General features: G+C 47.0%; 2 protein-coding genes across 2 annotated transcripts; both read right to left on the bottom strand.

Moving 5' to 3' along the window:
• Nucleotides 1-52: 52 nt before the first annotated feature.
• Nucleotides 53-2,313, bottom strand: LOC130201683 (uncharacterized). Its single transcript, XM_056426776.1, has 6 exons — nt 2,097-2,313; nt 1,152-1,292; nt 824-925; nt 511-705; nt 257-419; nt 53-141 (listed from the first exon to the last, which is right to left on the bottom strand). The coding sequence occupies exons 1-6, from the start codon at nt 2,289-2,291 to the stop codon at nt 53-55; spliced, it is 885 nt and encodes a 294-aa protein (XP_056282751.1). The 5' UTR covers nt 2,292-2,313.
• Nucleotides 2,313-25,279, bottom strand: LOC130201682 (nesprin-2-like). The gene is made up of 16 exons (XM_056426775.1): nt 25,147-25,279; nt 12,789-12,850; nt 11,487-11,582; nt 11,306-11,383; nt 10,566-10,658; nt 10,043-10,245; nt 8,906-9,105; nt 7,488-7,588; nt 6,699-6,788; nt 5,230-5,343; nt 4,779-4,916; nt 4,162-4,326; nt 3,663-3,775; nt 3,013-3,181; nt 2,691-2,787; nt 2,313-2,615 (listed from the first exon to the last, which is right to left on the bottom strand). The coding sequence occupies exons 1-16, from the start codon at nt 25,277-25,279 to the stop codon at nt 2,317-2,319; spliced, it is 2,151 nt and encodes a 716-aa protein (XP_056282750.1). The 3' UTR covers nt 2,313-2,316.
• Nucleotides 25,280-25,584: the final 305 nt, after the last annotated feature.

The following is a 25,584-nucleotide window of genomic DNA, read 5'->3' as shown; positions in this document are numbered from 1 at the left end:
CCTTCTGACTGAGTCCAACGGTCTCAGATGTTCAAGCTTTTCTTTGGTCTGTTTAGAAACTTTTGATGGAGGGGACCCTTCTGGGGGGCTTCTGCTCCGATCTCTTCTGGCTCCCAGGCTGCTCAGCATGCCTACAGCTTCCTGGAATGGAAATCACACACATTAGAAAAGCAAATGTGTTCCATTGACCTGCCCACGGCATTGAGTACAGATGCACAACTAAATGGCTCGCTCAGACAAGGTACAAAAAGCAAACTGGCCTGTGACTGTGCAACGGCGGCTCGGACTCGGTCCTGTATGGCGGAGGCGTGGAGGTACTGGATGGGAGAGGTCTTCTGACTCGTCATAACCATCACCTGCAGGTCCTGCTCTTCTGTGACCACCTGACCCTCCAGCTGCAGACCACGGGAAATCAGGACCTGGAGGAACAAGCGGTGTTGAGCAACCATCCTCAATTCCACCGGAAGGTCAATGCGTTTTGGACCTCTTTTGTTCTGTGGATCATCTTACCCTGGCTCGTGGGTCCTGGCCCCCCCGCTGCTGCTGTTGTTGTTTTTGTTGTCGCTCCGCGGCCCTCAGCAGCTGGTAAAGCTCCCGGGCCTCAGACTCCCAGTAAAGGAGTTCAGCCAGGCGACTGTCCAGCCCCGACACACTGTGCTGCAGCTCAGCACACACCTGTTCCGCCTCAAACAGGGTCTGCACCACCTGGTGACGTTGCAAGGGAGCGGATGGTTAAGACTGGATGTGCTTACGGTCCATGCTGTGCTAATGAACTCAGCTGTATGAAGGAAGTCTTAAAAAAGGGAAAGGAACCATTTCGTACTTCAGGTACAGCGAGCTTCAGTTTCTCCACCTGATCCGCTGAGCATTCTGGGGAAGCGGCCAGAGCATCCAGATCCACTGCTTTGAATCTCCTCATCGTGAACTAGAGGAAAGAAAGCAAACAGTCAAGTCCAGAGAGATGCGTCGGCTCGGTTAAAGTCTCATTGATTTTACTTGACAGAAGTTCATAGGCCAAAAAAGAAAAATCTGCTTTATAAAATCTATATTTGAAGTTGTATAATATTGTTCAACGGTAACACCAGACTTGTATATGACTCAACTCCACTCTGTCAAGGTGTGTTTAACCATTCATTAGCAAGGAGTCCTACCTGTATTCTCTTTCTGTAGGTGCGTAAGGGCGCCGCCATGGTCTCCAGAGGCTCTTTGAGGATGAGAGCAGCCTCTTTGATCAGCGCTTGCAGGTCTTGGGATCCGGTCTGGACCTCAGCGCTGGGCTCAGCCACGCCGCCCTGCAAACAGGAGCCAGAACAGCTGTTCAATGTCGGGTGAGGTCAACAACAATACATCGGACAAACAACCGAAATAGAAAACTTTCTTTTTAGAATAAAAGTGTTTAGACGGCTAAGTTTTGAAGATAATACAAATATATATAGCGATGTGTTATACAGCATTTTAAAGGAATACTTACCCCACAAAATTATCAATTGTTTATCAATTAGAAAGAAAGAAAAAACTTTTATTATTAACAGTGGAACTATTCTAACTGCTTCACAAACAAACTGCAGGCTGCTTATCTAGCAGTGTTTAAATACTTTTAGTGAAGAAGTAACGACTGAATAAATGAGCCTTGAATTGCGATGCAGATGTTTTGATATATGTTTGCTGTTGTTAAACGTGCTCCCACTCGCTTCCTGTACTTTCAAACCACAGCGAACATGATGCAACAGTCTGATGAAATACTTTCATCAGCTTGATACGCACTCTAATCCCAGACTATAAGAGACTATTAAAGTAAAAGGTGGAGCACATCTTTCAAACTTGAAGCCAACAGGGTGTGAATAATTACAACAATGGGTCGATCCATAGCTGGAATTCCAAATGTCTGAGACACTAAGTCACCCAAAGCCCTGCTGTCACTCGGCAGCAGAAACGAGGCCACGGCAGGAAGAGAAATCAGTAGATCGAGGTACAGGGGATGCAGTACTTCTATCTTAGAGAGATAAACTAATGACGGGAAAGCCGATGATGCTCTGTCGTCGATTAATTCCCCGTTTCTCACCGAGCAGGTTTTTTTCCCGTGCTCCTGAACTTACGAATGCGTTTCTCTCCACGAACTCGGCCCAGTGCGCGTTGAGTCTGCGCAGCTCCTCCTCCAGGACCCTGCCGGTCTGAGGGTCCGTGTGATCCATCAGGAAGTTCCCCATCTCGTTCAGGTGGGCCTGTCGGGAGCCCCACTCGGCCGCGGCGTCGGACGTCACCTGAACACAACACGAGTGCATTAAAAACATGAGCGTCTGCAAGGGAAGACACATTTTATATACATTTCTTCATTTCTTTGAAGACGTCTGCACTGTTATTTCCACAGACGCAGAGCAGCTGTGGAGGAGCCACGAGCCAGCTGTACCGGAACAATGCATCGTCTCCTTTAGTCACCTTGTGGCCTTGGCTCTGCTCCAGCCACGCCTGCAGGGAGCTGAGGCCGTCGCTGTACGAGTCCCAGGCAGACAGCACGCGGCCCATGGCGCTCTTGGCCGCGGTCACGCCCTCCAGAACCTCGGTGCTGTCGTCCTCCAGCTGCTTCGCCTGCTGGCTGATGTGCTGGAAGTCTGCGGCTGAGGAGAGAAACGTTCAGTCGGTCCAGAAGATGAACGCGCGGCACCGGGAATGCCGAGGAGGAGAGAACTCACCGAGGGCGGACTTGCTCAAGTATTTCTCAGAGACCTGCTTCAGCTTGTGGAGAGACGCTTCCAGCAGAGAAGGAAGATCCTGTGTGTTCACGAGGTCCTGAAAACACAAAATACAGTTCACAGCAGCCAGATTCCCACGCTGATTCATAGGACAAAATAAGAATGCGTACATGCATCTTTCAGGACCTTCCCCTCCAGGACCATGGGAGGTTTTATATCTGTATATTATCCCAACTCTGTATTCTTAATCTCTTTTTTTACCTACAAGAGCCCTTATAGGCTTCACCAGCACCCTCGTCCCACTCTCTCCAAACCTACTCACATGCCACTCTTGCAGCAGCACCCTGACGGCCTCCGGGGAGACGAAAGGTCTCTTCCAGACCCGCAGCTTGGTCCTCATCTGGCCCAACAGGTCCAGGACGGAGTGGCGCTGCTCCCAGAACTCCAGCTTGATCCCGTGGTACTTAGCCGTCACCCTCACGCTGGTGAACCTGGTGAAGATGTCCATGATGAGAAAGACAAACTGCAAACCGACACTCTGGATTTCATCCAATGAACAAACCATCATAGTTACACCAACACAATTGTTCTGCTTTGCCAGCCAACCGCACAAAGACCCATACCGGGTACTGAGGTGACAGCTAGCTGGCTAACTTCAGCTGATGAAGTCACGCGAGTCATGAGTACCATGCAGCCGATGGTTTAATAGAACAGAGCAACATCACCGCCATCGTAACGTCGCTGTTTAGACGCTGACTGCAGTTCACTCAATGACCACCGGGGTCAGTAACAACAAGAATTGTGTGTGACACACACACACACACACACACACACACACACACACACACACACACACACACACACACACACACACACACACACACACACACACACACACACACACACACACACACACACACACACACACACACACACACACACACACACACACACACACACACACACACACACCTCCTCTTCAGTTCGTCCATCTTGTCGGCGGGCACCATCAGGTTTCCACACTCATCCAGGTTCTGGAAGGACTGGAAGGTTTTCAGCTGCTGCGGCATCTCCTCCAGGCAGACCTACGGCCACACGGAGAGCACATTGGTGATGACATGAGTCATCACCAATGTGATGTTGTCTTTCCGTCGCGTTGATTGTTGTTTGTTTGTCATGTCCAAATGTTGCACCTTCCACCAAAAAAAATTCCTCGTTTGTTTGTGAAAACATTCTTTGGCAATAAACCTGTTTCTGACATGCAGAGTCATCACATCTCTTCAAGGTCCATATTTCAATGAGCCCACAAACTAAATGTACTCCAGGAAGTAACTTGTGTCCCAGTTTTATGATGTTTTTTGCCTTTTCCTGAGCTCTGCAGAGGTGATTCCTATCTGACCTGATCTGCCTGGGCTCACCAACTCAGTGTTATTGTTCATAAAGTATTACAGGGTGTTTAGCATGGATTCACTTTGAGGAGCTCCTGTTTCTCCCGGGCGGCGGCGGCAGCGCGGCCGTGATCCTGCGGGTCGCCGTCCTCCTCGCCGAGAGCCTTCTCCGTCTTCAGCAGCCAGCGAGCCACCGAGTCCAACGGGGGCGGGAGACCCGAGTCCAGCTCCTGCTTGTACTCATGGAGCTGCAGGACCAGGTTTGATGGACATGCACAAAGAAACCAGAGGAGACCTGCATGAATATTAACATCTGTGTGTGTGTGTGTATATATATATATATATATATATATATATAAATTATATATATATATATATTATATATATGTATATATAATAAATATATGTACATATATATATTTTATAAATATATAATAAATATATATAAATATATATTTATTTATTTATTAATATATATATATACAGGTATATATAAATAAATATATATACTTATATAGACACACACACGGTAAAATGCTGCAATAGGGATCACAAGTTTTCTGACTCATCATGATACATTTTTATATTCATTTTTAAATAATAAGTATTGGAAATATTCAATATTAGTGGAAAAGCGACCGATCCAACCAACATTAACCAGGTTGAAGCTCGACAGTGTTTTGAAGTTTGAGTGACAGACCTTCACAGCCAGCGAGTCCCACGCCTCCCTGAGAGCTCGCTGCTCCTCGCTCGGCTTCGCCGCTCGTCTCATCGCCGTCAACAGCGGCATGATGTGACGCCGCTGCTCGTTGAAGGACACCAGGAAGGTCTGAAATACCTGAGGGGGGGGCGGGAAAAGTGTCAAGGGTGCACTTGTCTATGCAGGACGTCGATGACGTGCTTATAGGAAATTATGGTTAAAAACATGACACGGCGTCTGCTAAGAAGCAGCCATTAATAACTGAACGATCAGACAGAACTCCATTAAATCCAGAGGGAAGTCTTAAAATAGAAGGAAATAAAAATAGAAAGACATTTAGACTACAGAGAGAACAACAAGTATTAAGTGTAAATAAATAATACCGACACCAGTTTAAAAATATAACAATATTAAAAACAAATCCAAAGCAACCCAGCAGCTGAAGACCCACGTGGTATCTCTCGGAGTAGCTCTCTCCCTCGGTGGAGTCCCAGCCCTCCAGCAGCTCCGCGTAGGCCTGAGCCAGCCAGCAGGTCACTTCCTGGGCCTTCCGGGCCGGCGTCGCCTGGAAGAGAGGACCCACATTTAGATTTATTGTTCTGGACAGAAGACGAGTGACGGGCGTCAGGCTCCAGACGTTGGCCTGACGTTGAGCCTGTGTTCCTGTATTTTGGGTTCACCTGCAAACAAATGACACATTGTTGCATTTGAGTTCCGTGTTTCTGTTCACACGGAGGAGCCCAGAGGAGTATATTTTCTTTTTGGAAAATAATATTTTCAGCATAACAAACTGTAAATGCTATTTCACTACAAATATTCTGTAAAAATAATTTTGTGTTAATAAAAAAAAAAACTTTAAAAAAGAACAGGACGTGTGGGTCGTCATCCTGCTGCATCCTGTGGCTTTATGCATCTTTATGATGTGTATAATGTTTAGATTAGAACTATGAGGAGTCCTGTTGGAGAACTGGAGGAGAGAAGAGTTCTATAAAAACGTTTCTGTTCACTCGGGGCCAAAAGAGACAAAACAAGAAGCTCCCGAGGAGCTGCACACGAAACACGCCGAGCCAACGATGTGTTTGTTGACTTGGACCGAGCCCATTGGGAGGGTGGACCTGGCACCGGGCTCGTTGTTACACAACCCAGGAGAACAGAGGAGCTGGTGGAGCAGCCTCCTCCCGTCGGGCTGTAGGGATCAGGGTGCTATTGTTTCATGTTCTTTAAAGTCTACCGTATGAAGAGCATGCACAATAAAGTAGAACAGCATTAAGCGTCACTTCCTCTCTCTTTGTGCACTATGTGCAGATGTGTTCTTGCATCATTATTGCAGGATTAAACCCAAACGCTGTCTCTCCTCCATGGGGTGGAGCACCAACATGCCACATCCCTGTCGTGCCAGTGTCCCATGTGACGGGTGCGTCCTGCGCTGCAGGGTGTCGGTGGAATGAAGGCCTCGCTGCGCCCTGCGCTGCAGCTTTGGATCGCTTTCAACTAAACCGGCCCGACGAGTTGCTGCACCGCTGCGTGACCCGACGGGAGGTAACCTCGTCTCAATAACACCAAACGGGCATTTAAAGAACATTCCTCCGTCGTGTGTTTACGAGACGGAGCCAGCAGTGAAGCCTGAAGTCATTTGGAGGGGGGGTGGGGTGCTCTGAGGGGTTCTGGGTCACATGACACTAAGGAGGCCGAGCCAGAACTTTGTGTTCATGCACAGGCGTCGGCAGTGACAGGTGGGCGTGGCTCTGGCTGCTTCTTATGGTTCTGTTTTATTACTTGTTTTGTTTATTAATTCATCTTTTGGTGACTGAACATGTTATCATGTGATCCCATGATATTTACACGGTGACGGAGCCTCAGGAGGTCCGGAGGAGGCTGGACGGTGAGGAGGGAAACGGGGGGTGGGGGGAGGGGGGGTACCTGTCGCAGAGGCGAAGCAGAAATGGCGGGAGTGTAGTGAACGGGCAGGTGGACAGGAGAGTGACTTTTAGGAAGAGTCAGGTATTGTGTCTGAGAGGGAAGAGAGAAGAGGAAAGAGGGAAGGAGACAGGAGACAGGAGACAGGAAAGGGTAAACAAAAAGGATGAAAATAGAAAAATATCCCAAAGAAAAAGTTACTTTAACAAGTTGTGTTTCAGTTCATTGCAACATCCAATAATAAATCATGCCTCGACTGACACACACACACACACACACACACACACACACACACACACACACACACACACACACACACACACACACACACACACACACACACACACACACACACACACACACACACACACACACACACACACACACACACACACACACACACACACACCCCGTGACTCGGAGCTGCACAGGAGTTTAAATGTGAAATACTCCTCGACCTCCTGGTCTGTATCTGTGCAGGCTGCATGACTCTTTATTCTCACATATTGATTTTAGAAACAGCCTTTATGGAAACTCAAAGTATGAAACAAATCAATAGAATAAAAAAGAGACCACTGAGCACTAAATGTAGAAAGTTAAAAAGGTAAAAATGATCCAGATAGAAGTGAAACAGAACTTTGTAAGATCTGGTTTGCATGTAACTGTTGTTAAATAAATAAATAAACACATTTTGATGTTAATCTTGACGTCTGATTGTTGACACTGGACTGCAGCAGCTAAGCAGTCCTAAGCAGGACCTGCAGGCCCGGGTCTACACAGTGTGGTACCGACCTGCATGTCCTCCTCTGGCACCGGCAGGTCTTTGGAGTACTGCAGGAACTGGGCCACGTAGGTCATAATGGACTTCTCGTCGGGGTCCCGGACGTCCACATCTGCATCCACATCACAATCCATGAGTCTACAGTTTAGAGTCCAGGTGGACTGTCACACCGAGCCGTGTGTGTAGCTTCTGTCTTTTCAGAAATCAGCCGGCGGAAAGAAAATCTGCTCGCTGATTCACCGGCGGAGAGAAACAACCGAGCGTTTTATACGAGTCCGACGCGAACAGTCAGCAGACCGTCATCCCTCTCGCCCTGAGGATGGCTGGGCACGGCTCCGTCAAAACCAGATACTCAGAGGCTTATGGCACGCACTGCTGCTGCGCAACTATGTCAGTGACAAATCCGGTGAATCATATTTAGAATAGATCGAAAAGGCGTGGAGAGGCAACGCTTTGTTGGTAATTAGTGGAACCGAGAGCAACTGTAGTAAACAGACTGGAAGACAGCGGCTCACACTGGCTCCTCTGGTTGTATAGAAGTCTCTGCTTCATGTTTTAAAGCTGCATTCTCTCTCCTAACCACCAGGGGGCGACTCCTCTGGTTGTATAGAAGTCTATGCTTCACGTGTTGAAGCTACACTCTCTCTCCTGACCACCAGGGGGCGACTCCTCTGGTTGTATAGAAGTATATGCTTCACATGTTGAAGCTACATTATCTCTCCTAACCACCAGGGGGCGACTCCTCTGGTTGTATAGAAGTCTATGCTTCACGTGTTGAAGCTACATTCTCTCTCCTGACCACCAGGGGGCGACTCCTCTGGTTGTATAGAAGTATATGCTTCACATGTTGAAGCTACATTATCTCTCCTAACCACCAGGGGGCGACTCCTCTGGTTGTATAGAAGTCTATGCTTCACGTGTTAAAGCTACATTCTCTCTCCTGACCACCAGGGGGCGACTCCTCTGGTTGTATAGAAGTCTATGCTTCACGTGTTGAAGCTACATTCTCTCTCCTGACCACCAGGGGGCGACTCCTCTGGTTGTATAGAAGTATATGCTTCACATGTTGAAGCTACATTATCTCTCCTAACCACCAGGGGGCGACTCCTCTGGTTGTATAGAAGTCTATGCTTCATGTGTTAAAGCTACATTCTCTCTCCTGACCACCAGGGGGCGACTCCTCTGGTTGTATAGAAGTCTATGCTTCACTTGTTAAAGCTACATTCTCTCTCCTGACCACCAGCGGGCGACTCCTCTGGTTGTATAGAAGTCTATGCTTCACGTGTTACAGCTACATTCTCTCTCCTGACCACCAGCGGGCGACTCCTCTGGTTGTATAGAAGTCTATGCTTCACGTGTTAAAGCTACATTCTCTCTCCTGTTATTATGCATTTCATAATACTGAGAGCAGTAGAGTCGGACCCCTCACCATCAGGGTCCAGCAGTCTGGGGATCCTCAGCTCCCTCTCCGCGGTACTGAAGGCCTCCTCCAGGTTCTGCCTGTTGCTCCGGGTCCTGGCCTTGGACAGGTCCACCAGGTCGGGCCGCAGGGCGTACTGGATGGCCAGGAAGACCACGCCGCTCCTCCAGCTGGCCTTGAAATCCTTCACGTTGATTGGGCAGCCGGCTCTGAGGGAATCAGATCAATACATAAATATATATATACACAACATTAATCATGCAGCTCGAGGGTCTTGTTATGATACATTAAATTAACACTTTAAAAAGGGAAGTGCTCCCACAGTCCATCCTGCTCCTAAAAGACATTATAGAGTGAATATCAGTTGAAGGGCATCTAATCTTAAAACAAGTGTTCTTGTGAATGAAGTCTTTGAAGAGAGCGTAGTAAAGATGAAAAGCAACGTAAAGACGTGATAAATACTCTAAATATAGCAATCACTTAAACAGATATTGATTCTTTTCGGGGTCTGACTTGTCCCTTTACGAACTAGAAAGCGGACCTGTCCCTTTAAGAACTAGAAAGCAGACCTGTCCCTTTAAGAACTAGACAGCTGACCTGTTCCTTTAAGATCTTTAAAGCTGACCTGTCCCTTTAAGAACTTTAAAGCTGAGCTGTCCCTTTAAGAACTAGAACAGGCTGGCTGAAGCAAAAGATAACAAATATATTTATATCAAGATGAAAAATAAATGAGAGTAAAAATAATAATAATATGCCAAATAAATACCGATAAATAATTCTTTGGTTACAACATCTCCATATAATCGAACGGCCAATACAAAGGCTGTTTTCAAAAGTACGTCACGGACTTCTCAACAGAAAAACACAAAATATGAAAGAAAAATGGGATTTTAAAAGATTGAACTTATGTACATATATATATATATATATATATATACTGCAGTGAAATATGTCACAATAAACTATTTAAGCCCCTGATCAGGTGAAGGTCTTCAGCCCAGACCGGTAGGAGAGTTCCCCGTGTGAGGATCCATCCCATACTTGAGGCTTTGACCTAACACATGAAGCAGAGACTTCTATACAACCAGAGGACTCGATGTATCCGCGTTCCCCTAAATGAACCTGACCCCTGACCCCTGCTCTTACTTGTGGCACTGCTCCCGGACCCAGAGCAGCAGGGCCTTCTTGGCGGACACCCTGAAGCGGGTGTGCAGCGGCGCTCCTCTGGGTGGAACCGGGCTGCTGGCGCCGGAGCGGCCCGACAGCGTGGAGCGCGAGTCCAGGCTGGCCAGGGACTCCATGGAGGACTGGCGGGAACTGAAGGAGAGGCCGCTGGCTAGCTCCTCGATCTGAGACCACCACGGAGAGGTAACGTTTGATTTGAAGCTTAATTTAATGAAAACATCCCGGATAACACAAATCATCTCTCTCTGCTGTGGAGCGTCATAAACGTGTTGCAATCGGTTTCTTTGCTCCCAGAACTCTATCCTGAAAAAACAGCCCCAAGGAAACCCATTTAAATGTAATAAAATAAATATTAATTATGCAAGCACAGGACATTCCTGGAGGCTTTTTCTTTATTTTTGTTATATTACACAAGAGGTTTTATCTCGGAGAGTTGAGAAGAGTGAAAACACCCAAGAAGAAGAAGAGGCAGCATGAGTCTCACGTGGTACTGCATGATGATCGTCCACACGAGGCCCAGGATGATGGACGGCCTCCCGTCCATGACGTCAGGAATGTTCATGTTGACCAGTTTGATCTGGAGAGGAAACAAAGCCCCAAATCCCACGTGACAGATCACCGGCTAGACCCACGGCTGAAGTGTGAATTGGTACAATGAGCAGAAATTACTGAATTATAGCCCGAAAAAAGAAAGAAAAAAAAACCACCTATGACCTCCAAATTCTAAATCAATGCCGGCCAAATAAGATTGAGAATATTCGCAACGCTTCACTCGCGGGACTATTTGTGTTTGATTCACGTCGTTCGCACCTTAGACGGGGAGGGGCTTATCTCCGTGGAAACAGTTATCATTTCCTTTATCCACCATGAAGAGCGAACCACTCGTTCTGCTTCATACTTGTTGAGGACGTCCCACAAACGTCTGAAGATGTAACGCCCTCGTGTTCGGGTTCATAACATTAATATCATATATTTATATTTATTCATGACATCACCCGTCGGCTCGCTCACGACGCCGGTGTTGACGGGCGAAGCTTCTCGACGCTGATTTCTCACGGCGAAAATGTGCGTCATTCGCAACGATTGCCGTCTGTACGTTGACTTTGCGAGCGGGATCTACTCGAGCAATAATGTGCAACGCTTAGGGTGTGAACGCAGCTTTAATGGTGACCCCCCCCCCCCGCCGTCAATCGTAGAGTTCTCGTTAGCGTCCGTCTGACTCACCGACTTCTTCTTCAGGAAGGAAAGAGCTTTCTCGATGTTGCTCCTGTGCTGGAACATCCCGCGGCCTTTCTCCCGACTCTGCAAACAAACAAACAAACAAACAAACAGCAGAGAGTCGGTCGGTCGGCTGCCGGGTCGAAGGCGGCGGCTGCGTTTGGTGTTTTTCGGGCGGTGAACTCACGATGCGCTCGCCGCTCATCACCTCCAGCAGGTCCAGCAGTTTGGATCCGTCGCGGAAGTCGCTGAAGAGGTCCAGGACCGCGGAGGGGGGCCGCCGCTGCACACAAGCTGAACTTTAGCTCCTCACGCGTTAGCGTGCTTTACACTGGGCTCAACCTTCTCAAGAAGAAGCCACGCTAACAAGAACCTGGGAACAATCCAACTTCTAAACGTTATATTTGTTAAACATGAACACTTTCTGGTCAAAGAAGACAAGTGACCGCTCCTCGGTGACGTGGTTCAGCCGACGGATGACTCGCTCCTTGTGACCAATCACAATCAGTTTCACACGTCCGTCTCGCTCAGAGCGAGCGGCGTCTCCTCCTGACGGAGATCATTATTCTAGTTTTACAAGCGACCGAGACGACGTCATGAATGGAATCGCTCCGCCACGCGGCGCCGCTCGTGACGACTCTTTACATCCGAGTCCAAGCGGTTTGGTTCCGAGAGGAGAAATAAAACCAGATCCCGGTGAGCCAGAGGGAACCGATCCGCCGGAAGCATGTCGCACACAACGCAGAGACCAGGATGTGAGGTCGCCTGTGAAGTGTCTTATGGATTAGTTCCAGCTCGGCTCCTTGAGGTCTCCGTTGAAGAGTCTCGGGCCGACACGCGAGCGCTTCAGTTTTAATGCGTCGCTGTGATGAAACTTCAACCTACAGACGGTGAAATGGCCCTCGAGCTGTGAGCTCAGCTTCAATCGGCCCGTTACGAGGGAAACAGTCAAAATATTAGCGCTGAAATCCACACGCAGTTACAATCATCACAATGACTTTTTCTTCATTTCATATTAATTATCTGATTTATTTGATAATATTAATTTAGGATAGGAATATATAAGTATTTTTGCTTCAACCTATACCTTTTCAGTCTTTCTGTTTTGTATTATATATTGTATTGCAATGATTCACTGAAAACACACAACAACAACAATCTTCACAGATTTAAGTAAACATTTTAAAATATTGCATACAAGTGAGGGAGAATATTCTTTATGAATACAAAGTAAGGATTCCCCTGCAGGAATCGTGACACTGTATTCATACGACACACAAAGTCAGTCAACCAAATGACATGATTGACGCATTCTTTTAAAAAGGTCATTTTCACGATGTATATCATTTTAGAAGTATGTGTGACTGACATGTCCCGCTTGTGAGAGCATATGCACAAAGAGAGGCTTATGCACCATCATTTTAAACATGTTAAAGACTTTAACCCCCCGGGCCAGCCTGGTGGATCAGACCCAACAGAGCGAGCTCACCTTTGCCAGCTGAGCGTTGACCCAGTTGGTGAAGGTCTTCTTCTGGATCTGTTCCTGTTCCACTGTGGAAGGAGAACAAACGCACAGCGGTTCATTTCTACGTCCACAACCGTTAAAGGAGGCGCAGACTCAAGAGGGCCTGATGCGTTTCTCCGGTTCCTCGACGCAGACATGCGGTGCGGTTCATGGAAGCGTTTCATCCGCTCTGGAGGCGCTGAAGCGGGCCCGGTACTTTAGGATTAAGACGGGTTTGATGCGCCGATAATATTCATGTTCTATGAGCATTCTTTGGGCTTAAATACAACAATATGAATGATTGAATTTGCACACGGCCTCTTTCCTGGTGACCTGCAGCTCGCTGAGCAGGCTGTAGGAGGAGAGGAAGGAGAAACACTCCTCCCTGTAAACATCAGGAGGACTTGGTGTCTCACCTTCATGGAGATCAGGAGGAATATCGCTTTTACTATTTATATATTTGGTCCAAGTAAACGTTGTCACTGTAAACTAAATATCTCCATTCTAGTCACACAGGTGTCATGGCAGCCATTGAGAAAAGTAGCCAGGTGACCACAGACAGGTGGGCGTGGCCACCACAGACAGATGTGAGTGGGCGTGACCGCCACAGACAGGTGTGAGTGGGCGTGACCGCCACAGACAGGTGTGAGTGGGTGTGACCACCACAGACAGGTGTGAGTGGGCGTGACTACCACAGACAGGTGTGTGTGGGCGTGACCACCACAGACAGGTGTGTGTGGGCGTGACCACCACAGACAGGTGTGAGTGGGCGTGACCACCACAGACAGGTGTGTGTGGGCGTGACCGCCACAGACAGGTGTGAGTGGGCGTGACCACCACAGACAGGTGTGTGTGGGCGTGACCACCACAGACAGGTGTGTGTGTGGGTGTGACCGCCACAGACAGGTGTGAGTGGGCGTGACCACCACAGACAGGTGTGAGTGGGCGTGACCACCACAGACAGGTGTGAGTGGGCGTGACCACCACAGACAGGTGTGTGTGTGGGTGTGACCACCACAGACAGGTGAGTGGGCGTGACCACCACAGACAGGTGTGTGTGTGTGGGTGTGACCACCACAGACAGGTGTGAGTGGGCGTGACCACCACAGACAGGTGTGAGTGGGCGTGACTACCACAGACAGGTGTGTGTGTGGGCGTGACCGCCACAGACAGGTGTGTGTGTGTGGGCGTGACCACCACAGACAGGTGTGAGTGGGCGTGACCACCACAGACAGGTGTATGTGTGGGTGTGACCACCACAGACAGGTGTGAGTGGGCGTGACCACCACAGACAGGTGTGAGTGGGCGTGACCACCACAGACAGGTGTTAGTGGGCGTGACCACCACAGACAGGTGTGTGTGTGGGTGTGACCACCACAGACAGGTGTGAGTGGGCGTGACCACCACAGACAGGTGTGAGTGGGCGTGACCACCACAGACAGGTGTGAGTGGGCGTGACCGCCACAGACAGGTGTGTGTGTGGGTGTGACCGCCACATACAGGTGTGAGTGGGCGTGACCACCACAGACAGGTGTGTGTGTGGGCGTGACCGCCACAGACAGGTGTGTGTGTGGGTGTGACCGCCACAATTCAATTCAATTCAATTCAGTTTATTTGTATAGCCCAATTTCACAAATTACAAATTTGTCTCGGAGTGCTTTACAATCTGTACATAGACATCCCTGCCCCAAAACCTCACATCGGACCAGGAAAAACTCCCAAATAACCCTTCAGGGGGAAAAAAAGGGAAGAAACCTGGATGAGAGCAACAGAGGAGGATCCCTCTCCTAGGATGGACAGATGCAATAGATGTAATGTGTACAGAAGGACAGATTTAGAGTTAAAATACATTCAATGAATATGACAGAGTGTATGAATAGTTCATAGTAGGCATATTCCACGATGGAGACCTCCACGATCCATCAGGCAGATGGCGGTGGGGAGGAGGAGTGGGCGAGTCTCAACAGGACAGTGGCGTAGTCATGAGCAGGAATTCCACGACCCAGGCGATCCATCAGGCAGATAGGATCTATGCCGTCTCATAGGGTCCGATGACCCATGAGGCGTAAAGTCAAAAGGACTTCGGGAGAAAGCAGAGTTAGTAGCGTGTGATTGAGAGATGAAAATTCATCCTTAAGGAGAGAAAAAGAGGAGATAGGTACTCAGTGCATCCTAAAACGTCCCCGGCAGCTATAAGCCTATAGCAGCATATCAAGGGGCTGGACCAGGGCAAACCTGATTCAGCCCTAACTATAAGCTCTGTCAAAGAGGAAGGTCTTAAGTCTACTCTTAAGCGAGGTGACTGTGTCTGCCTCCCGGACTGAAACTGGAAGCTGGTTCCATAAAGAGGAGCTTGATAACTAAAGGCTCTGGCTCCCATTCTACTTTTAAGACTCTAGGAACTACAAGTAGTCGCATTTAGTGAGCGTAGCTCTCTAGTGGGCAATATAGTGCGACAAGCTCCTTAAGATATGATGGAGCATCACCAATCAAGGCTTTGTAGGTTAAGAGAAGAATTTTAAAAGTGATTCTTGATTTTACTGGGAGCCAGTGCAGAGCAGCTAGTGCAGGAGTGATGTGATCTCTTTTCTTAGTTTTAGTGAGAACACGAGCTGCAGCATTCTGGATCAACTGGAGGGACCTAAGAGATTTATTAGAGCAGCCTGCTAATAAGGAGTTGCAGTAATCCAGTCTCAATGTGACAACGTGAACCAATTTTTCTGCATCTTTTGAGACAAGATGTCCCTGATTTTTGAAATATTACGTAGATGAAAGAATGCAGTCCTTGAGATTTGCTTTACGTGGGAGTTAAAGGACAAGTCCATCAAAGATAACGCCAAGATTCTTTACAGTGGTGTTGGATGCCAGGGCAATGCGTCTACAGAATCCACATCACCAGATAATTGATCTCTGAGGTGCTCAGGGCCGATTAAAATTACTTGGTTTTGTCTGAGTTTAACATCAAGAAGTTGCAGGTCATCCATGTTTTATGTCTTTAAGACATGCTTGAATTTTACAGACCACCACAGACAGGTGTGAGTGGGCGTGACCACCACAGACAGGTGTGAGTGGGCGTGACCACCACAGACAGGTGTGAGTGGGCGTGACCACCACAGACAGGTGTGTGTGTGGGTGTGACCACCACAGACAGGTGTGTGTGTGGGCGTGACCACCACAGACAGGTGTGAGTGGGCGTGACCACCACAGACAGGTGTGAGTGGGCGTGACCACCACAGACAGGTGTGTGTGTGGGTGTGACCACCACAGACAGGTGTGAGTGGGCGTGACCACCACAGACAGGTGTGTGTGTGGGTGTGAACCGGGAGCAGAGTTGTAGTTTAACACCCTTCTCTGCTCTTCCATTCGAGCAGTTACCCACCCTTGACTTTAGAGTAGAGACTGTGTCTGTCCCACGGCCACTTCAATTAAATAAATCAAAAGTAAGCAGAAGAGGAGTCGTACACAATAACCTTATACAAGTTAACACAATTATTTCAGCAGTGCAACAAAATAGGTCTATTAAATGTGGTCTCCTAAATATTCGATCTCTGTCATCTAAAGCTGTGTTACTGAATGATTTAATATCAGATAATCACATTGATTTATGTTGCCTAACTGAAACCTGGCTGAGCCATGAAGAATATGTCTGCCTGAATGAATCGACTCTCCAAGTCATATTAATACTCACATTCCTCGAGGCACCGGTCGAGGAGGTGGAGTAGCAGCCATCTTTGAATCGAGCCTATTAATTAATCCTCAACCAAAATTACACTACACCTCATTTGAAAGCCTTGTTCTTAGTCTTTCACATCCAACCTGGAAAACACTACAGCCAATTCGATTTGTGATTCTGTACCGGCCACCAGGTCCATATTCACAGTTTATATCTGAATTCTCAGAATTTATATCAAGTTTGGTTCTTAAAACCGATAAAGTTATTATTGTTGGAGATTTTAATATCCATGTGGATGTTGATAATGATTGCCTTAGTGCTGCATTCATCTCCTTGTTGGACTCGATTGGCTTCTGTCAGAGAGTACAGAAACCGACTCACAGCTTTGGCCACACGCTTGATCTTGTTCTTACTTATGGCGTTGACATTGAGCATTTGAACGTCTTCCCACAGAATCCTCTTCTGTCAGACCACAACCCCATAACTTTTGAATCTATACTACCGGTGTACTCGTTAGTCAAAAGTTTTACACTAGATGTCTAACTGATAGTGCTGTAGCTAAATTTAAAGAAGCGATTCCTTCTGTATTTGATTCGATACCACGCCTCAATATAACAGAGGACTCCTGGTCTAACTTTAGTCCGTCCCAGATTGATCATCTTGTTGACAGTGCCATAGGCTCTCTGAGAATGACACTGACTCGATAGCCCTCTGAAGAAGAAGACAGTGAGGAAGAGGAGGTTTGCTCCTGGTATAACCTCAGACCCGCAAACTGAAGCAACACGTAAAGCTTGAACGCATGTATGCTCAACTAATCTCAAGAATCCCGCTTAGTTTGGCGAGATAGTCTTAAAACATATAAGAAGGCCCTCCGTAATGCCAGAGCAGCCTATTACTCATCAATAATAGAAAATAAAACAACCCAGGTTTCTCTTCAGCACTGTAGCCAGGCTGACAGAGAGTCACAGCTCTGTGAGCCGAGCATTCCTATAAACCTTAGTGGTAATGACTTTATGAACTTCTTTAATGAAAAGATTTTAACTATTAGGACAAGATTAATAATCTCTTGCCCATAACCAGTGCCAATCTGTCCTCAAGTGGAATGGCCTTGGAAACCGCCATGCCCTGGTGTATATTTGAGGATTTTCTCCTATCAACCGTGACCAATTATTTTCAACGGTTTCTACTTGAACACGCCTACCTGTCTCTTGGACCCCATCCCGACGAGGCTGCTTAAAGACGTTTTGCCTTTAATTGGCGGCTCTCTATTAGATATTATCAATGTGTCTCTGCTAACAGGCCACGTACCACACTCCTTCAAGGTGGCTGTTATTAAACCTCTCCTGAAGAAGCCCACTCTGGATCCAGAGGTATTGGCTAACTACAGACCGATCTCTAACCTCCCTTCCTCTCCAAGATCCTTGAGAAAGTGGTCGCAAATCAGTTGTGCGACTTTCTACATCATAATAGTTTATTTGAGAAATTTCAATCAGGATTTAGAAAACACCACAGCACCGAGACGGCACTGGTGAAAATTACAAATGACCTCTTAATGGCAGCAGATAAAGGACTCTCTCTGTCCTGGTCTTGTTAGACCTTAGTGCTGCATTCGACACCATTGACCATGACATCCTGTTACAGAGACTGGAGCAGTCGATTGGCATTTCAGGCACGGCACTAATTTGGTTTAAATCTTATTTATCAGATCGATCTCAGTTTGTATTTGTAAACGATGACGCCGATAACCACCAACGTTAATCACGGAGTTCCACAAGGTTCTGTGCTTGGACCAATTTTATTTACCTTATACATGCTTCCTTTGGGCAATATTATCAGGAAACACTCCATAAACTTTCATTGTTATGCAGATGACACTCAACTATATTTATCGATAAAACCAGAGGAGAGCAACCAACTCTGTAAAATTCAAGCATGTCTTAAAGACATAAAAACATGGATGACCTGCAACTTCAGACAAAACCGAAGTAATTTTAATCGCCCTGAGCACCTCAGAGATCAATTATCTGGTGATGTGGATTCTGTAGACGGCATTGCCCTGGCTTCCAACACCACTGTAAAGAATCTTGGCGTTATCTTTGATCGACTTGTCCTTTAACTCCCACGTAAAGCAAATCTCAAGGACTGCATTTTTCATCTACGTAATATTTCAAAAATCAGGCACATCTTGTCTCAAAAGATGCAAAAAATTGGTTCACGTTGCTACTTCGAGACTGGATTACTGCAACTCCTTATTAGCAGGCTGCTCTAATAAATCTCTTAGGTCCCTCCAGTTGATCCAGAATGCTGCAGCTCGTTCTCACTAAAACTAAGAAAAGAGATCACATCACTCCTGCACTAGCTGCTCTGCACTGGCTCCCAGTAAAATCAAGAATCACTTTTAAAATTCTTCTCTTAACCTACAAAGCCTTGATTGGTGATGCTCCATCATATCTTAAGGAGCTTGTCACCATATTGCCCACTAGAGAGCTACGCCACTAAATGCGGACTACTTGTAGTTCCTAGAGTCTTAAAAAGTAGAATGGAGCCAGAGCCTTTAGTTATCAAGCTCCTCTTTATGGAACCAGCTTCCAATTTCAGTCCGGGAGGCAGACACAGTCACCTCGCTTAAGAGTAGACTTAAGACCTTCCTCTTGACAGAGTTTATAGTTAGGGCTGAATCAGGTTTGCCCTGGTCCAGCCCTTGATATGCTGCTATAGGCTTATAGCTGCCGGGGACGCTTTAGGATGCACTGAGTACCTATCTCCTTTTCTCTCCTTAAGGATGAATTTTCATCTCTCAATCACACGTTACTAACTCTGCTTTCTCCCGGAAGTCCTTTTGACTTTACGTCTCATGGGGTCATCGGACCCTATGAGACGGCATAGATCCTATCTGCCTGATGGATCGCCTGGGTCGTGGAATTCCTGCTCATGATGACTACGCCACTGTCCTGTTGAGACTCACTCCTCCTCCCCACCGCCATCTGCCTGATGGATCGTGGAGGTCTCCATCGTGGAATATGCCTACTATGAACTATTCATACACTCTGTCATATTCATTGAATGTATTTTAACTCTAAATCTGTCCTTCTGTACACATTACATCTATTGCATCTGTCCATCCTAGGAGAGGGATCCTCCTCTGTTGCTCTCCTCCAGGTTTCTTCCTTTTTTCCCCTGAAGGGTTATTTGGGAGTTTTTCCTGGTCCGATGTGAGGTTTTGGGGCAGGGATGTCTATGTGTACAGATTGTAAAGCACTCCGAGACAAATTTGTAATTTGTGAAAATGGGCTATACAAATAAACTGAATTGAATTGAATTGAATGGGGCGTGTGAGTGTGTGTGGCATGACACAGACAGGTGTGTGTGAGCATGACTACCACAGACAGGTGTGAGTGGGCGTGACCACCACAGACAGGTGTGAGTGGGCGTGACCACCACAGACAGGTGTTAGTGGGCGTGACCACCACAGACAGGTGTGAGTGGGCGTGACCACCACAGACAGGTGTGAGTGGGCGTGACCGCCACAGACAGGTGTGTGTGTGGGCGTGACTACCACAGACAGGTGTGAGTGGGCGTGACCACCACAGACAGGTGTGAGTGGGCGTGACCGCCACAGACAGGTGTGAGTGGGCGTGACTACCACAGACAGGTGTGTGTGGGCGTGACCGCCACAGACAGGTGTGTGTGGGCGTGACCACCACAGACAGGTGTGAGTGGGCGTGACCACCACAGACAGGTGTGTGTGGGCGTGACCACCACAGACAGGTGTGTGAGTGGGCGTGACCACCACAGACAGGTGTGTGTGGGCGTGACCGCCACAGACAGGTGTCAGTGGGCGTGACCACCACAGACAGGTGTGTGAGTGGGCGTGACCACCACAGACAGGTGTGTGTGTGTGTTGCCTGAACAAGCAGAGCACTTAATGGAATAAAGAAGATCATTCAAACAGAGCCTTAAGCCAGTCATCTTTATTTACTATTTGGTTATTCCATAATTAGCTAACTTACGTCTGCATTACTATATAAAACTCTCAGAAACAGATTTTAAATAAGATTGGAATGTATTTTTTCACATGTTTGAGTCATTTCACACATGTGATGGTGTGGTTGTGTGAATGAATCGCTCAATTTATTTGCTAATTGAAAGTTCTTCCTCTGAAGAACGAGATCCATTCATACATTTAAACTAGAGATGCACCGATCAGGTTTTTGGTGCCGATCACCGATCACTGAAATCAGTATCTGCCGATCCGATAATACCGATCACCGATCACGGTGTCGATTGAAGCATTCTATTTATTGTGTAGCATTATTGCCTAGGACTATGAGGAAATACATATATAAAGCAACTCAAACATTAAAGAAATTACCGATTTCTTTAAACATTTAGGACTTTTACTTTGAAAAATGTCCTAATTGATACATTAAAATTGTTTGATTGCTATTGTAGGGGATTTCAGATATGTATGGAACACATCTGCATTATTCATTTCCTGGAACTCTTGGGGAAATCTATTTACAGGACTTTTTTTAACATACAAAAGTCTGACTTATTTTTATAAACTCTTCCTTGGTACAGTAAACATGTTTTAATGTTAGCATAATTTAAGCTAAATCTCAGAAACGATCTATAAAGATACCAAATCAGTTCATTGTTTACTATTATATGCTAGTGTATGATTTGTCGACATCTTATTTTGATAAACGGATGTTGTTTCACGTGGTTCTTTCCGCTAACTTTGCAAAACCGGATGTTGTCACTTAAATCCTTCCGCTAACTTTATCAAAACCCTCGCGCTCCTGATCGAATGCGTTTACCGTGAGCATCAGTCTATAGGGGCAGACATGTGAGAGTCGGCTGAGTCGACCCAGTGATTCAACTCTGGGGACGGGGACGCCGCTCGGTGGTGAGGATCCCCTCGTGGACCTCTCACTCTGCGGCCCTCGCCGGGCGCATCGTCTCCGTTGCGGTGCGCCGCGATTGAAACGTCTGATAGTTCTCGCAGATGTTACGTCATCTGATCGGCCGTTTTGAGAACGCCGATCAAAACCGATAATGGGAATATCGGCCGATATGGATCGGCGCCGATCAGATCGGTGCATCCCTAATTTAAACCGACTGTTGACTCATTTTATATATTTAACTTCTTTCACCTTCAAATGAACTATTGGCCTCTTAAGAGCTGCTACTTGTACTTGTGTGTCATTTAAACGGCTAATCTTGCATGCCGCTGCACCAAGTATTGCGCAACATCGTGGGTGCGCTCGTTTCCGGCTGCGTGCTCAGGGACCTCCTGTGGCGGCGGGAACTCTCACTTTCTCCTCACTCGCTCTCCACCGGCCTCGGGCTGGTAATGGCCGACAAGCGAGACGGCGTAGAGGAGAGAGCGGCTTCGTGGTTGGGGTCGGCGTGCTTTGTCATCGGCTAACGGAACTACAGAAGTCGTAATAAACGTCAAGGTTACGGGCGTGACCCGGAGCAGACGCCTGACGACCATGTTGAGTGTCTGCTGTGTGAGACGAGCGAGGGGGAGACAAGGCCGTCTAGACGGGGGGTGAGACAAGGAGCGGTTGTATTCATCCAATCACACACCACGCTACCGAGTGAGTGGATCCCCCTCCAGGGAGACATACAGACCAGTGGAAGGAACAACAGTGCTGACCATCGTAAAGCTCCATGAAGTGGGAGGAGTCTATAAAGTGGGAGGAGTCTCACATACAAGACTTCCTGTCTCAGTGGACATTTCAGCTTCTCCCAACATTCAATACTCTCACATTAAACTGCTTGGAGTATCGCCAATGCTTGTATTTTTTGGGGGGGTAATTAACGTGTTGCACAAGTCTGACTGCTTCACGGTTACTCGTGACGATAAAACATCTTGTAAAACATCTTTTTTTATGAGGCGCCCTGAAGGATGTTCCCATCAACAAGGAAGCGTTACAACTATTCCTTCAGATTGACTCAACATTCAGAAACACACACACACTTAAATGTGAAATACTCCTAGACCTCCTGGTGTGTATCTGTGCAGGCTGCATGAATGTTTCCAGTGACGCGTGTTTCCTGTGATCATGGGTCTCACATGTAGCAACAGCGCTCTGCCTTCAGGGCGACGCTTCATTATTGTCTCATAACTAATAATAGAAAGGAGCAGCCATTGGTCGGGAGCCAAGCCCTCGCTTTGTGTCTCTTTATTTTAAGAGGAAACACATTATTAAACTACTGGGTGACATAATATTTGTATTATTTCCAATATGTTCTTCCTATTAAACATTCACTGGCCCTAATAAAGCTTATATTAGACGTATTTGCTTAGAAGACACTGATAAAGCTTCCCAGTGTATGATCTCTTACATGTAACACACATTACTTTCACTACTTCCATGTTACAGCTGCAGAAGACGCACTACTCATATCCATGACAGTGCCTTTAAAGAAGGTAAACAACAACACTCACCCATGATGGGATCACTCCTGCCGACTCAGCAGTGAATGTTTCCAAACAAACTGTGGTGCATGTCAATGTAAAGCGAACTCCTCTCGTCTAGCGCACTGTAAACACTGCAGATCCATGAAGGAGAAACGAATTTATGGACTTAGTTTGAGGGAAACTCCTGCCTAACCAGCATCCAGGCATCATGTCAAGCCTACAGGGAAGCAGGTGAGATCAGAGAGGCTCCGCCCTCTTTTTTAAAATCTCACTCATGAAGGATTCAGGCCTGCAGAAACACGACAGGCAACAAGCTCCTGCGGCCTTCTGGGTAATTTATGCTTCATGAGCTGGAAAATGTGTGTCAAATTAAAAATGTTACAATGCTGAGAAAATGTAGATCTCTCACCGGATTTAACCCGACGACACTCCTGACTTAATGTGACCTGAAGCTGCATTCTCTCTCCTGACCACCAGGGGGCGACTCCTCTGGTTGTATAGAAGTCTATACGTCATGTGTTAAAGCTGCATTCTCTCTCCTGACCACCAGGGGGCGACTCCTCTGGTTGTATAGAAGTATATGCCTCATGTGTTAAAGCTGCCTTCTCTCTCCTGACCACCAGGGGGCGACTCCTCTGGTTGTATAGGAGTCTATACGTCATGTGTTAAAGCTGCATTCTCTCTCCTGACCACCAGGGGGCGACTCCTCTGGTTGTATAGAAGTATATGCCTCATGTGTTAAAGCTGCCTCCTCTCTCCTGACCACCAGGGGGCGACTCCTCTGGTTGTATAGAAGTCTATACTTCATGTGTTAACACTCCATCCTCAGGGGATGCTTTAGGGGCGGGGCTACACAGTGATTGACAGGTCTCTAGAAGGCCTCATGCTCGTGTGCCCTCAATCGGCGACAGTGAACTACAGTGAGACGTGATGATGATGATGATGAATATTTTTGGGGCAATCTCACTGGACAACCTAATTAAAAAGGTTTAAAGTCTGCATAAGAGTTGGAGTAGATATGGTGCATCACTTCAATCCGCTTTGACACACATAATCATGTTAGAAGCGATATTTCTAAAAGCCACATTACACGTCCTCAGAAGAATGCAAACACTCTTTGTTGACATTATTTCATCATCGCCACTTGAAATAACACAAAACAAGACTTAACAGTCTCTTTTTTGGGCTTCTCGTGGAGCCGTTAGGACGACATCATCCAACTAATTCCAGTTGGGAATTACATAATTGGGGGAAAATGTTTACGAGGCTTTAATAAGACGAAAAGTCAAATAAAAACACTGTTTTAAGTGTGGGGAGCCATGTGCCCTCATGTAAAACTGCACAACCTAAAAAGGGCATCCATCGGTGGCAACCGTGTCACGCCAGCTCCAAAGTTAAGTTAACAAACTCCCATGAGTATATTTGAATCTTTCAGTTTTGCAGGTTGTTTATCATTAATCGTCGTAGAGCTAGAATATGTCATCCTGCAGCCCACTGTAGGATATGGTACATTTTTCGGGAACTCATTTTACAGATTGCTTTGGATCTTTTTTAATTCCCCAGAGCCTCAAGTGACGTATTCAAGTCTCCCGATACGTCCGAGCAGCAGTCTCACCTGAAGGTTTTCACTTCACCACGACACAAAAACTGAGAAAACACATTTTATATCCTGAATTTGATAATTGCATTAAAGCGGTTCATTTAAAACTTTCTGCGAATCGTCAAAATGTACTACGTTTCAACTCGTGGTATTGAGATCTGATTATTATCATCATGTTCAGTGACAACAGGGTCTCCTCCACCCTCCTGCTAACAATACAGGATGTTTGGCTTAAACAACAACAACAATCCAGAAGTGTCCAAATCTTAAGCTTTGACATTACCTGTTGCATGCCTTTCATTTCTGTTTGCTCTTTTTACATCGAACGTTATTTCCAGCTCTTCATAAAATGCCTCTCATCTCTCCGAGAGCGGTTCAAGACGAGCGTGAACTAAAATCAAATAAACAAATAAAATGACGAAAGTGAAGCCGTCAAACCCGCTGCGTTGAGTGAGACGCATGAGCGAGGCTTAGGCGTTATGTTGCCGCGGTAACCAAGATAAAACATCGAAATCAAGACTGAGCTTCTTTTTGTTGCAGTAGCGTGACCTCAGTCGTCTCTCAGGGGGCCGAGAAACAACGAGCCTTCACTTTACTCAACAATCTGGACGCGCCGCAGTCGCCGTTATGACCTCACAGCAGAGGAAGCAGCTATTTGAGAACCACACGGCTCGGCACTGACCCTGCAGCAGCATGTGGACGTTGTCGATGTCCAGGGGGATGTGGCCCCGCTCCACCGGCTCATCCCCGCAGCACCAGCCCGACGACATGCTTCCTCACGAGCGGCCTCCCGGCAGCATGGCAGCCCTCTGGGAGACGAGACAGAAGAGTTATGAGGTCATCCTTTTGTTATGAGGTCATCCTTTGGTCATGTTCACAACCGCACACTTCAATGACGTGGAGCGCACACACACACACACACACACACAGGAGGAGCGACGCACAGACGCGGCGAGGTGGAAACCGCTTTAGAACGACACTTAAAGGCTGAGTCACTCAGTGAGCACAACAACAAGCTCAACCTAATGCTGATGTCTAGTGAACGATCACATAGTTCATGTTTCACAGGACTTGC

This window comes from Pseudoliparis swirei, chromosome 11 (assembly GCF_029220125.1).
Source record: "Pseudoliparis swirei isolate HS2019 ecotype Mariana Trench chromosome 11, NWPU_hadal_v1, whole genome shotgun sequence".
NCBI lineage: Eukaryota > Metazoa > Chordata > Actinopteri > Perciformes > Liparidae > Pseudoliparis > Pseudoliparis swirei.
This window is presented reverse-complemented; position numbering and strand designations above follow the sequence as displayed.

What these genes read in the sequence shown, in the direction of transcription:
- LOC130201683 (XM_056426776.1), bottom strand. Translation starts at nt 2,291, where the DNA reads ATGTTTTTAATGCACTCGTGTTGTGTTCAGGTGACGTCCGACGCCGCG. An exon ending in CCTACAGAAAGAGAATACAG is followed by an intron (nt 926 to 1,151) that starts GTAGGACTCCTT and finishes TCTTTCCTCTAG; the next exon opens with TTCACGATGAGGAGATTCAA. An exon ending in TGAAGCTCGCTGTACCTGAA is followed by an intron (nt 706 to 823) that starts GTACGAAATGGT and finishes CAACGTCACCAG; the next exon opens with GTGGTGCAGACCCTGTTTGA.
- LOC130201682 (XM_056426775.1), bottom strand. Translation starts at nt 25,279, where the DNA reads ATGTCGTCGGGCTGGTGCTGCGGGGATGAGCCGGTGGAGCGGGGCCAC. An exon ending in TGCCAGAGGAGGACATGCAG is followed by an intron (nt 6,789 to 7,487) that starts GTCGGTACCACA and finishes CTTCCCTCTCAG; the next exon opens with ACACAATACCTGACTCTTCC. An exon ending in ATGGACGAACTGAAGAGGAG is followed by an intron (nt 3,182 to 3,662) that starts GTGTGTGTGTGT and finishes CATCTTCACCAG; the next exon opens with GTTCACCAGCGTGAGGGTGA.